At 45.6% G+C, this 14,029-nt stretch overlaps 1 protein-coding gene across 1 annotated transcript in view; it reads left to right on the top strand.

Annotated features, from left to right (window-relative positions):
- The window catches only part of LIPI (lipase I), a 165,059-nt gene that overhangs the window by 59,500 nt on the left and 91,530 nt on the right, over positions 1-14,029 (top strand). Inside the window, exon 3 of the mRNA XM_085623039.1 lies at positions 561-669. Coding sequence (XP_085479165.1) covers positions 561-669 — 109 coding nt within the window. The remainder of the gene's footprint in view (positions 1-560; positions 670-14,029) is intronic.

Raw genomic sequence — 14,029 nt, 5'->3', positions numbered from 1 at the left:
GTACTACTTTTGGCATTCACAGAAGGCATTTATTAGTAGTAAAGTTAGGAGTCCTAACTTTACTACTACTAAATGCCTTCTGTGAATACCAAAAGTAGTAAGTTTAGGATTTTATCTCAGATTAGTTCTGTGAATCGGCCCCATAGTTATTATTATAGGTCTCTTTAAGAACCAGAGAGTTTCTCTGAAAAGGACGAGCAAAGAACACATTGGCATCAGATGGTGTATCTAAAGCAATATTAAATTATTTGTATAACTGTATGATAATTATAGGATTTCATGTGGGATTGGGATGTTCACCATAATTACAGTCTGTCCTTTGCATGCATTCCTCCACCCTACCTCGAGTTATATTTGTAATCTATGGGTTTCAAAATAAATAGAAAAATAGTCCAACATCTGGCATTATATAATGACTATGTCCAAAGTAAAGAAACCACAGCCAAAAGTAAAAATTTAAAGAAATGGATGCCGTAAATAGATCCGAGAACTAACTCGAAAATGTTTGGTTCGTGACTAAAGCCTTTTAGTTACTAAAATTATTTGTTTCCATTTTGCAGATAGATGGGGCTTCTCTCGAATCTATTTATATGGTCGGCGTCAGTCTTGGTGCTCACATAGCCGGATTTGTTGGAAGTATGTACAATGGGAAACTTGGAAGGATAACAGGTAAGATGCTTGTGATACTAACATAAATACACACTTATATATAATGGGGGCAATGTCAGTCAGTCAGTCAGTCAAATTGGCTTTATTTCGATATAAAACATATCTTTAAAAGCAATACATTTCATCATTCTTTAAAAAACTAAAACGCCAATTCATAAGAAAACAGTTATACAGGATCAAGATACGAATGGCAAGAATAAATTACATAAAAATCCAATTTTAAAACCATGATTAAACAACACACAAAAGCCTTTTGGTTCTGATCTCCCATGCCCAGTTTAAAAACTTCGCCAAACCACAGACAAATAGAGGGCGAGTGTCAGATTTGAAAATACGATAGGCCTCCCTACATTGTCTTGTGCCTAGCTCTTTACAGAGGGGTTTCAGCCACCTAAGGCGAGGGGCTTTATATGCAGGGCATTCGAATAAAAGGTGAGGGACCGACTCGCAGAAAGGGCAAAAAAGAGTAGTCTGAACTGGTACCTTCCATCCAGCGGTCAGCTCACACACGGGCAGTGTACCTATCCTGAATTTAAAATATAAGGCCCTATCTCTAGATTTTGAAATAATATCGAGATAGGGCTCGAGTAGTGCCACCTCCTGTACTAATAAAAAACCAGCAGCACATCTACATAGATTAGGATTAGTATTTCTGGAATCCATTACCCATTTCCAGTACAGTTTTTTTAGGACAGACTTGGGCGGTGCGGTCCTGGACTGCCAGGCCTCTCCAAGACCCAACTCGCCCAGCAGTCGTTTAACATCCCTCAACCATCCTATTTTGTACCAGCCAGGCATTGATAAAAGCTCATTTAGCCCCTCCGCATAACTAACAAGCTCCGGAACTCTCCATAAGCGACCCCAAAGAAGTAGAGGGCGCAACCTTGCCTGGTCTTTAATAGGGCAACAGCCCATGTCAAGGAATAGGGGAAGGGTGGGGGTACTATAGGGAAGGCCCATTATATCTTTCAAAAATTAATTTTCTGAACGGGTCAACTGATCCACATTCTGCGCCCCCCAAAGCTCTGCTCCAGAAAGCGCCGCACTCACCCCTCTTGCCTTATAGATGTCAAGTACTGGGGCAATTGGTTTGAGGGTGGAGGACCGTTGTTCTTTTAGCAGAGCCCCCACCACCCTTTTGTGGTTTAACAGCATTTTATGGAGGTGACAATTCCACCTCATGGTGTCAGAGAGGCGAATTCCTAGATAGTCAAACTCCTTGACCCTTTCTAGGGGCACTGAGTTCAGTACAGGTGGCCTGCCCCTTTTCTTCGGGGGATTCAGGACCAAATATTTGGTCTTTCCCGTGTTAATTTCTAACCCCCTCAGATTGCAAAACATTTGGAACCTATCAAGAAGGCTCTGCAACCCTACTGGGGTCTTGGAGATCAAGAGAGTGTCGTCTGCAAATAATAGAGTAGGTATTCTCCTGCCCGCCAGGGATGGAGCATCAGAAGGATTTTGTAAGAGATGCTCCACCACTCCATTGACGTATAATGAGTGGGGGCTAAAACACAGCCCTGGCAGACACCTCTATTTACAGTTATTCGGGCAGTCTTTTGACCCTGGTTACCCCACCGAACCTGGGCAAAATTATCCGAATGAAACTTAATTATCAAAGATAATAGGTACGGTGGCATACCCAGAGCTGCCAACACCCTCCATAGGCGGCTGCGGGGCACTAGGTCAAAGGCAGTCCGTAAATCTATGAAAGCAAGGTACAGATTACCTTTGCCCAGCACAATCACCTTTGAATATAACAACAGCAGACGAAATGACTGCTCAATGGTCCCAGTACCTTACCGAAAGCCCGCCTGAAAATCAGAAAGTATCCTATTCTCCTCTGCCCACTGGAGTATCCTCCCTAAGACCACCTTTCCTGCCACCTTTTGCGATGAATCCAATAAGCTTATAGGGCGATAGTTAGCTGGATCGTCCCGACTCCCTTTTTTAAAAATCGGGACGACCTCAGCGCCCTTCCAGGAATCTGGGAGAGGGGCATCATAGAAGCTTGCGTTGAGCAATGCTGCTATGAGCTTTCCCCATTCTAATGAAATCATACGAATCAAATCCCCGGGTAGCCCATCCGACCCGCAGCTTTATTTGGGATAAGGCACGAAATCGCATCCTCTACTTCCTTCCCTGTAAACAGGAGATCCTCACTCAACCCTGAAGAATCAACCAAAAATGTTTCGACTGGATCTATTCCAACCCCCGTTGTCACAGTATAAAGGTTGGAAAAATGGTCAAACCATGACGCCTCAGGGATATTACATGTTATAAGGGAATCCATGGGTTTGTCCCTGGTTCTTATTAAATCCCAAAAACCCTTCGAATCCCTCCCAGCACTTGCCAATTTTAGGTCACTCCAGAACTGGTTCTCCCATTCTTTCTTCGCCTTGCTAATAGCCTTGTACAACTTCCTGGCTATACTAATCAATACGGTATCCTTGAGTTTAACTGCGATAATTAAATCCCTTTTCGCACTTCTGCAGGGAGCAGAATACCAGCCAGGGTTACCCTTGGGGCGCCCTGTCTTGTTGGCCCTATGACCTGGGTTTCGCATAGTGAAGAGATCACCTAGTGCATTGGTAGTATGGTTAAAAAGAGTGGAGATCTCATGGTCATTTGGCATAAAGGAATCTAGTCTGAACAAGGCATTGGTCATGATTGATCTCATTTCCACGATCTTGCCTTCGTCAAGAGCCACATTTTTCCATTTAAGGCGCCTCCCGCAGTTCGAGGGGCAAACGTCACTTGTTGACTTCCACACATGATGGGCTTGCAGTTTCTCCACAACTGTCCACATAGGGGACAGTGTCAAAGACAGCGGATTGTGATCGCTGTCAGATGAGGGGAGGACTGCCATATCCAACAGATGACCCCAGAGCTTGAAATTCAACAGGATGTAGTCGATTCGAGATGAATGTCCTACCCTTTTGAAGGTATGGGCCCCGCAAGAATCCGACTTTGACCGTCTATTTACTGCCCTCAAACCATATTCCAGGGTTAGGGCATTTAAATGGATAGCAGTTTGGGTCCAGCTCTTGATGGGTGGAATTGACAGGGATGGAATCCCTCTCCTAACATCTTCTTCTTGGGTGCCTAGTATGTCATCCTCAGCTAGGGGTTCAAAAGTGCAATTGAAGTCCCCTGCTAACATGACATACGAATCAGTCCTACAAGATCTCAGTGCATCCTCTAAGCCCAGTAGGGTCAATGAGGGCGTGCCCCCTTTCGGGGATCTAACATAAATATTAAAGATCTCTAAAGTCCGCCCCCCGGAAGACCCTCTAACCACTAGTCTCTGCAAGTCTGGGGACTTAATTTCTATGCACCTTATGTGATACCCTAATAAGATGCTTACCCAGATTAATAGACCGCCTGAAGGTCGACCTCTCCCGGCGGACGAAGGAATTGCAGATACAAAGTAGGTAGTATAGCCAACCTTGTAACGGGGTTCCAGACACCAGGTTTCCTGGAATAAACATATCCCGAATGACTCAATAAAAGAGTTCCATTCCGGTATGTCCAAATTACGAGAAATGCCCGCTATGTTCCAGCTGACAATCTTCAAAACCTCGACATCAACTGCAGCCTGTGCAGGGGGTAGCCTCTGCACAGGTAGACTATCCTAAAATGCAGAGATGGTTGGTACATCGCTCGCCAGTTCCACCTGGTTTGGGGCATCAGAGGCAAACTCATCGGGATTTGAATAACCTGTTAACTCCACGATAAGGGACGGAGCACTACCCTCAAAAAGAAATGGGTTATGACTGGGTGGGTCCAAAACTACCCCTTTACAATCTATAACAACACTCTCTTTTTCAACATATACGGCAGGTGACTTCGTGAGAGGTCGGTCACTCTTTTGTCAACAATTCTGCCAGGGCCAAGTGAGGTATGGGCATGAATTTTGACGAAGCAGGCTGGAGTGGTGGGGATAATAAGAGGTATGCCTGCCATTCCATCCCTCCCAACTAGCCGCTCTAGCGGACCGTAAAGGGGCTGCATGGTGATTAAAAAAACTAAGGTCACGTGTACCAATTCCTATATTGGAGCCCATACTTCCCTCACTATTATTAAAGCTGCAAACATAGGTGGCTACCCTGGGGTCTTCAAAATTGACTATAATGCAGTCCCCCATTATGTCTTTGGGCCGGGTGCCTAACCAGCTAACCCTCCTCACATGGATAACCCGACCACCCAGTGAACTAGGGAGAGGTCTATTTTCTTTCAGCCAAAATAAGATTTTATTCTTGAGTTCGGCATAAGACTCCTGTTTGCCTGGTTACAGCACAGGGACCCCAGTAAGTACTGCCACAAATGGTTGGCAGTCAGGGGGTAAATTAGGAATGGGGACAGGCACAATGCTTGGGGCATTTCTTGGTTGAGAAGTGTGAATTGAAGTTATTTTGCCAGATTTAGTATTACTAGTACCAGTACAGTTATTATCGCTAAGTTTATTTATCATAGCGGTACCACTTGTACTTGGGCCCACAAACCCCGCAGTCATCACTGGATGGGCAATGTTACCCAGTGCTGCGTTAGATTTCGCTGAGACCCCCACTGTGGCCGCCCCAACCTTTGGGATAGCCCCAGAGGAGGCCGCAGTTTGTACAACAGGGCTATTTTCCTCAACCACCCCCTTGGCTGCCCCACAGGTATTAGATAGACTTATTGGGGCAGTAGGTAGTTCACGCGGAGCAGGATTCCCAGTTAAGCCATCCTCCCTAATCCTAGAATGAAGTTTAATGAGAGATTTTAGGAAGAAGAAATTGTCAAGGGTGACTTGCTCAAATCTGTCCAGTCGTTCTGTTAGCCCCTTCACTCTCTCTAGTACCGGGATCAACAATGATTTCACGATTTTTTCAAGCTGGGTGATTAATGGAATTTCGGTAGTGGGGCCTTCAGTAGATACAGGGGGGTCAGACGTCAAGTCCACACATGTCTTCTCTACAATAATACCAGTGGCTACTCCCCCTTTTTGCCCCAGGGGATGACCGGGACCCACCCCTGCACCCTTATGGGACCAACCCACCCTACTTCCAACTCTCCTAGGTTTCTTAAAGGGTTTTAGATAACTGCCCTTACGCGGACTAGCCGGACGTTTCCTTTTACTAGCAGCTAGGCCTTTTGCTGCCAGTGGTAAGGGCACAGAAGGGGCGGAAGAATCCACCTGGCGAGGTAAGGTAGCAACAGGAAGCAAGAGTGCAGAAGTCTCAATCAGCCGTGGCTCTAGCGGGACGCTCTCACCTCCCATCGGAGCCGCAGCAGACAAGCTCTCTAGCCGGTCCAGGCTAGCCCTGATCGTGACAACCCGTGGATGGTTAGGGTCTAATAAGTCGTTAACTAAAGGATCAGGTGCATGAGCAGGTGAGACATTAACTAGAGGGACAGTTGGGCGTACTGGGGAGGGGGCTAGTGCCAGAGAGCCCAACGATGAGCGTTTGCCAATCAGGGGTTCCCGAGAAATACGCCGTTCTGTCATGGCAATTTCTTTTTCAATTACCGTGACAACCCGGGTAATAAATTGGTCCATAGTCCCGGAAACACAACCAGCACCAGCCCCAACTACCCCCCTCGAGCCCCTACCAGATCGTGTACACATTGGCATATACGCCTCAGCAAAGATAATTAATTGAACCTCTAGCTGTGCCTAGTAAAGGAATTCTTCCAGTTGACAGTCACATAAGATACAATACTTGCTACTCGTGCACCTCCTAGAACACTTTTCAGAGGGGAGGCCCAGCCCAGCCTTGTCGAACCCCGGACGGCCACAGACGGCCCGCCCTTTGCCCGGGCTTCGCCCGGCTCGTCCCGCGATGCGCGGTGCAGGGTTTGAATTTATCCTACCTGTAGAGGGCGGGACGGGGAGGCGGCTTCAGGCCCAGATGGATTGTGGGCGATGTAGTGAGCCTTCCTCTGGTCCGCGGTCCCCCCAGCTGCGAGCGGTTCCCGAGAAGCGGGAAACGCGAGTGGGAACAGCAACAACAAGATGATCGCAGGACAGTAGAAAAAAGGGAAATGCAGGAGCGTGGTTCTCCTCTCCTCGTGGCCCCCACTGTTCAAACAATCAATCCTCTCAGGAACAGTGGGCAGAGTCTCCCACAATGCGCGGTGCAGGGGTTGAATTTATCCCACCTGTAGAGGGCAGGACGGGGAGGCGGCTTCAGGCCCAGATGGATTGTGGGCGATGTAGTGGGCCTTCCTCTGGTCCGCGGTCCCCCCAGCTGCGAGCGGTTCCCGCAAAGCGGGAAACGAGAGTGGGAACAGCAACAACAAGATGATCGCAGGACAGCAGCAAAAAGGGAAATGCAGGAGCGTGGTTCTTCTCTCCTCGTGGCCCCCACTGTTCAAACAATCAATCCTCTCAGGAACAGTGGACAGAGTCTCCCGCAATGCGCGGTGCAGGGGTTGAATTTATCCCACCTGTAGAGGGCGGGACGGGGAGGCGGCTTCAGGCCCAGATGGATTGTGGGCGATGTAGTGAGCCTTCCTCTGGTCCGCGGTCCCCCCAGCTGCGAGTGGTTCCCGCAAAGCGGGAAACGCGAGTGGGAACAGCAACAACAAGATGATCGCAGGACAGCAGCAAAAACGGAAATGCAGGAGCGTGGTTCTCCTCTCCTCGTGGCCCCCACTGTTCAAACAATCAATCCTCTCAGGAACAGCGGACAGAGTCTCCCATGGGGGCAATGTAAAATTGTTTAACAATTAAAAAAATGATGGCAGAAGAGGAGCAAATCACTACTGTTGAAACTGATTCGAAATTGAGATAAGACATAGAAAGTTAGAAGCAAATGTATAGAAACATTTGTTCACAGGTCGATGGAGATGCCCCGGAGCAAACACTAGCTGCACCCTAACCCATCGATTCTTTATTAGACACCCAACCACTGAAGGCTTGAATGCAACCTGTACTGCAGCTGTTGTATTACCTTATTACTATAATTTGATTCTAACAGTGCTTTCGAAAATAATAAATATTCCTTTAAAAAAATCATGTCATGTTCATATCAGCACAACCATACCATAGTTTTATTGTTACATGGTCCAAAATAATCCGTATAGGCTTTAAGTGGTTTGAAAATGGAGTTATGTGGTGATATCAAAACACAAACATAATGGGAGCAATGATTGCAAATAGTCGAACTACTGACAATCGCCCGGGTAGCATTCCAACCTATCATTTTTTGCCCACCATGCCACCTCCGATTAAACCAGGCCACATGCAAATCAGCCTTGATTCTTCTCCAATAGGAGCAGGCCAGCCAGAAATCCCAAGCCGAGTCCTGCCTGGACCAGAACACAAGCAATTCAAAACCAATTTCAAAATATTTTGGCCTCTCTGGTCATCCAGCTTGATTCCAGCTGCACAGTGTGTACAGGACCCGTGTCTGAGCATACCCATGGCTATTAAGAGCGTTAGACCAAACACACAAAAAGTGATGGGCGGGAATGCTTGCATGTAGCCTAGGCCATACCTCAGGTTCCTTAGCCTTTTTAACCCGTACCAGTGTAGAAAGACTGTTGCGCACAGTAGAATCCTGCATATGGAGTGATCTGCCATGTAGAAGCTGTATCTGTAGGATCAGATAACAAGGTGATTTAATGATCTCACGGTATTGGAGGGATGACAGGACTGGAAAATCATTGCAAGGTCTGTTGCCATACAGGGACTTGTGGGCCAAGATTTGGAAATGGCATAGGTAACTTTTCATCTAAACCTGAGTCCAAGATTGGTCTTGAACTCGCTTCTTTCTTGATCGGTAACCTGTGAATCATACTGAGGCTAGACAAGATGTCTTACCATCTTATTTCAAGGATATCAAGGGTTGCAAGACTCACAAGATCTTTCTTTGGCAACCCTGCTTAGATTACATTACTGTAATCTAGAAAAACAAAAAAAGTGATAGGTGGAATGCTTGAAATAATCTCTTCGATTGGTAACATCTGGTCACATTACAGTCCATTTGTCTTCTGTGCCGATCAAGACCAGGACCAGTCATATGTATATCAGCCTTGGTTTGGATCCATTGGGAACGGTCCTGCCCGAACTGCCAGGTTGGGTCACGTGTCGATGACAGCGCAACCACCCCAGACTGGTGTTGGACTTGTTGCAAGGCAGCTGCTGATCACTGACCCATGTTTGAGCATACTTGTGGCACTTTGAGCGTCTCACTTAGAAAAAAAAGCGATGGGTGTCATCCTTGGATTCATTTCAGTCACAGGTAATCACTCACAACACATTCAAGCCAATTTTGTCCCTTATTGGTACTGTAGACAGAGCCATAATGCCTATTACAGTTTTACAATTAGGCAGTGTGTTGTGCTGTCTAATAGCAATAATATGGTCATGCGTTGCCCACTGCACAAAACAAGAATATTTTTGTGAAGGAATGCAAATAGAATGAGAATTCCATACTTTAGTCAAAGGTGATAGAATGCATGTTTGGTGAATGCATTAGCTGGAACATACAGAAAGGGTTATTGTTGAACACAATATCTAATTTTAGTGCTTTCAGGATAGTTTTGGGGGAAGCATAATGCTGAACATCAAACCATTAGGGTAGACAACATTCCCGGATCCTGGGGCAGGATGTCTGTTTTGTCATGCTCAATATATAGCCGGTTGCATGTTATCCATTGTTCGATGTCCTTCAAGCAATTGGCATTTTTTGAAGATGCCCATGTCGAGCTTCAAGTTTTAGATGTATCTGGATGTCTTCTGCATACGTGTGGAGTTCAATGTGATTGGGGTTAAGAAGTTCATGCAGCTTGTGAACAGGGCCAGAAAATGTGCAGATTGATGTGGGGCACAAGAGACAACACTGGTAATTTCAACGCAGGAGCCAAGCTTGAATTTCTGGGTATAATTCTTCAAATATATTCTGAGCCAGAAAAGGGCAGCGCAGTTAACACTAGTCTCGGGTTATCAAGTGATTAAGGGAACCTTTTTGATCAATTATGCCCGAACCATTTAAGGACCTGTTAAAGGTGGTGAGCAGCTAATTTTAGATGTTGTGTAAGGCTGTTGCCATGCCGCGACTAGACCTGAACTCTGATAGGAGGTGTCTGAACGGGTTGTTACTCTCCAAAAACATTTGCAGACACAAATTTGTTTTTATGAATAGTACTGTAAAAAATGATTTTTTGTTGTTTCCTTTTTTCTAATTTAAGTACTTTTTACTTTAAAAAAATACAAAATTCCTTTTGGAAAAAAATGAAACAGGCTGTTTCAGCTCCGAGTTACCAACAATAAAGCTAGGAAAGTTTTTGCACGTTGTCCGGAAAGGAAATTACATGACTAATAAAAAAGTTCAGAACAACTTTTCTGGGAATACAGTGTCAGAATAATCAACATTTCTAAAATACGTAGAGTACCGCAAAACCGTTATTTTGTCATATGGTTTCAAACCCTACAGATGCGGCAGTCAATTTGCCCTATCAAGTTAAGAAATCATAGAAATTGTCATTTAGAACCAAGACTAGAATACTGCAAACCTGAAAGTGAGCATACACATCTCTCAAATCAACAGTACTCTAAGGGGGTCAACCACTCCTGCTGCTTGACCCATGTAATCCACCAAATCAAATGATGTTTGTAGGCTATCAACATAAGTTAACTGGCTTCATGATACAACTTCATTTTTTTTTTTTTAACGAGTGATTTAAGCAAGGAAAATACTTAGGACTTATACTGCCCTTGAAGGACACAGTAAAAAAAGCCTGGAAACCATTGGAAATGGAAACAATTTAGCCTCAGCTCTCATTGACAACTTGGGTACTCTAAATCTCTCCCTCCTTAATTCTGCACCTACTCATGTTGCAGGGCATCTTTTGGACCCTATTTATTCCAACCTTTCTACCTTATCCGTCGCACCTCCTCTTTAATTTTGCTGGACGGATCACCATGCTGTGCCGTTTAGAATTAAGGCTTTTTCAACTCCCTACTTCGAAAACCTAAAACTAGGAACTGGTTCAAACTCGACATGGCCAAGTTAAATATATTGCTTTACAACAAATCGCCGACCCGTACTTCCCAACTTAACCTAGACCAAATATTTATGCACCAATGGCTCACGGAGGCCACAAATTCGATTCTACTACTGATATCTAAATTGCAATGTAGAATGTATACTCCTGCCCCTTGGTTTACCGATGTCCTCAAACACGAAGAAAACAGTTGTAAAACCTTAGAAAGACAATGGAGGAAGCATTATGCATTTGAGGCGAAGTCAGAATATGTGGCAGCACTGAAAAAATATCATGGCCTTTGTAAATCTGCTTGTGCAAAGTATTTCACGTAGAAGGTCACTAACTCCCAACATTGCCAGAAGACTCTTTTCAAAGTTGTGAACAAACTTTCGTCAGCGTTGTACCATTCTGCCGCCCCCTTCCTTTTCTCAACTTCAGTGTGATGATCTTGCTACATTCTTCCAAAGCAAAGTGGAGTTAATCCACCATCAATTAGCCACGGATGCTACTAAATTAGTGAGTCCGTTTTTTTCTGCAACCCAAGCAGTTGCACACCAGGCCATAAACCCCTCGGTTAATAAGCCTGAGTAACCTTGCAAAATTAGGTGATGGTCCCTTCTGGACCTGACTACACTGCAACTGGTACTGGGTAATGTTTGACTTGGCTTTTCCAGCGGGTTTACCCCCCAGATGTTTTGTTTTTTGGCCTCCTATTTCTGTTTTGTTGGTTTTAGGACTCTGGGCACTTTACAAATGCTGATCAGTGCTAAAGTGCATATGATCTCTGTGTCAATTGTTATTATGGATTGGCGATTCCAAGATTGGCTTGTTTGACTTACTACTAAGTCCCTAGTACAGTACACTGTGTGTGCCCAGGGCTTGTAAGTCAAATGCTGATAGAGGGCCTGCAGCACTCATTGTGCCACCCACGCAAGCAGACTTGCAAAAGGTTCTCAGACCTGTTTTGAAGTCTCATGGATACAAAGACTTCACCACCAGCTGCCCTGAACTTCCTTGCAGGGAGTCCTGACCTGCTAAGAGGTGCCTGTTGCTGAGTTGGACCTCTGGATGTTATTCCTGCTGTGGGGATCTGGAATTTAAACATAACTTCAAGAAGCACGACGCATCCGCACCTGTTTCCGATGCATCTCCAAAGAAACCGACACAGCGCCTGCCCGCGGCTCGAAAAATTGCTCCACGCTGAATCCCGCGCACCGATCGCGAAAGTATGAGATCCCCACACCAATTCCGATGCTGGCCCTGCAGTGCGACTGCAAAAACCAACACAATGTGGGACCGCGGCTAGAGAGACCAACGTAGTGTCGTCGCCGCAGCATCGAGAACCTATGTATCCCCGATCATCCCGCATCGTACCTGGGTGCCATGTCTGCAAGAACGCTGAGGCCACAGTAAGAAACTGATGCAACACCTCCCTGCACAGCAAGACACCGATGCATCACCTCCCCTTCAGTAAGAACTGACGCATCACCGCCCCTGCGTGGCAGTAAGGCAGCTACACATCACCTCCTCTGGAGTAGGGAACTGACACATCATTTTCCCTGCGGCAGTTTTTGTTTGTGACCGTGATGCATCCAAGATACTTTGTGTGGAAAGTGTTGCAACTATAATTTGCTATGGACATAAATGTTTCTACCTTTTAAGTGTCATATTTTGATTACTGTATTCTGGCTTTTGTTGTTTTGGTCTTGTTTGGTTTAGATAAGGATTATGTATTTTTCCAAACTAGTGTGGTGTCCATTTGTAGGGTTTTCACTGTATTACTGTATGTGTGCACAAATGCTTTACACACTGCCTCTGAGATAAGCCTGTCTGCTTGTGCCAAGCTACCAAGGGGGTGAGCAGGGGTTATTTTAGAAGTGTATCCCCCTTACCCTGACTAGGAAGAAGGGTCCCTGCTTGGATAAAGGTGCGAACCATTGCCAACTAGAAACCCCCATTTGTAACTAGTTCTATCAAGTCTGGCTCCCCGCTTGATCCCCTTCCTCCTTCAAAACTCAGACTTTTAGATGATGTTGCCCTAACTGTGATTCTTAATCTTCTTAACACATCTTTGAGTGCAGGGTATGTACCTCAGTACAGCTCGATTCTGGTAATACAGCTGCTCTCATCCTGCTTGACTTATGGCGGCATTCAATACAGTGTCTCATTCCATCTTGATAGATAGACTTGAGGCTTTGGGCATTGAAGGCTGGGCCTTGAGGTGGGTGACCTATTTTTTAAAAGATCACACCTTTCAAGGTTCCTTGGCCAATATAAGATCCAAGACCTTAACTCTAACCTCTGGTGTTTCCCAGGGATCCATTCTGAGCTCTGCTCTTTAATATTTATGTTCGCCCTCTGGCGGACATTATTGAGAAGTCTGGACATATCCTCTTCTCATACGCTGCTGATACTCAGATCATCTTCTCATTGTATGCTGCTCAGAATCAATATCCCTCGTTACTCCAGCTTAGTCTGAGAAATGTCTCCCTCTGGGTGAACAGAAATGCATTGAAGCTTAATGGCAATAAAACTGAGGTCCTGGTTCTGTGAAATAACCCTGATCTTTGGGGAGTCAGTCATTGGCTGGACTCCCTGGGCCCACTGCCTGCCCCAGTAACTAAGGTTATGAATCTAGGCTTCATCATTGACAATAACCTCTCCCTCAAGCCTCAGGTGCCCAAGGTCAAGGCCACCTGCTTCTCTGTTCTGAAATGGCTCAAGAAGATCCTCTGGCTAATTCCCCTGGTAGCGCAGAGAACAGTGATGCAGGCTTTGGTGACATCCATATTGGACTATGGAAACATACTACTCCTGGGAGCAGACAAATTCTCGATCCATCGCTTACAGATCATTCAGAACACAGTTGCTTGCCTTCTTTTTCATCTGCCTAGATATGCCTCAGCTTCATTGTTGCTTCATAAACTACACTGGCTCAGGGTCAACAAACGTATTGAATTTAGGGCCTTATGTTATATGTTCCGGTCCAGACATGGCTTGGCCCCTTCTTGCATTCAAAGCTTGGTGAAACCCTATGTGCCCATCCGGCAGCTGAGATCATCTAGTCTCTCGTTTTTTGTAGTACCCAGGTTTCGATTTGCCCGCATGAAGGGTCGCTCGTTCTCCCACCTGGGCTCGAAACTCTGGAATTCTCTGCCGATCTCTTATAGGAATTGTCATTCCCTGCCTATCTTTCGTAAGAATGTGAAGACACTGCTTTTAAGCTGGCAGTCCTCATAGTTTCTGCTTCCCGGGATTGTTGTTAACTGCCATTGCGACTGCTGCCACCTTCGTCCAGTGCCGGGAAACCCTTGTGGGTAGCTGCGCGCTTTACAAGCTCATAATAATAATAATAAAAAAGTTCCATGGTGGTGTCTGGACT

Source organism: Triturus cristatus, chromosome 8 (genome assembly GCF_964204655.1).
Source record: "Triturus cristatus chromosome 8, aTriCri1.1, whole genome shotgun sequence".
Lineage (NCBI taxonomy): Eukaryota > Metazoa > Chordata > Amphibia > Caudata > Salamandridae > Triturus > Triturus cristatus.
This window is presented reverse-complemented; position numbering and strand designations above follow the sequence as displayed.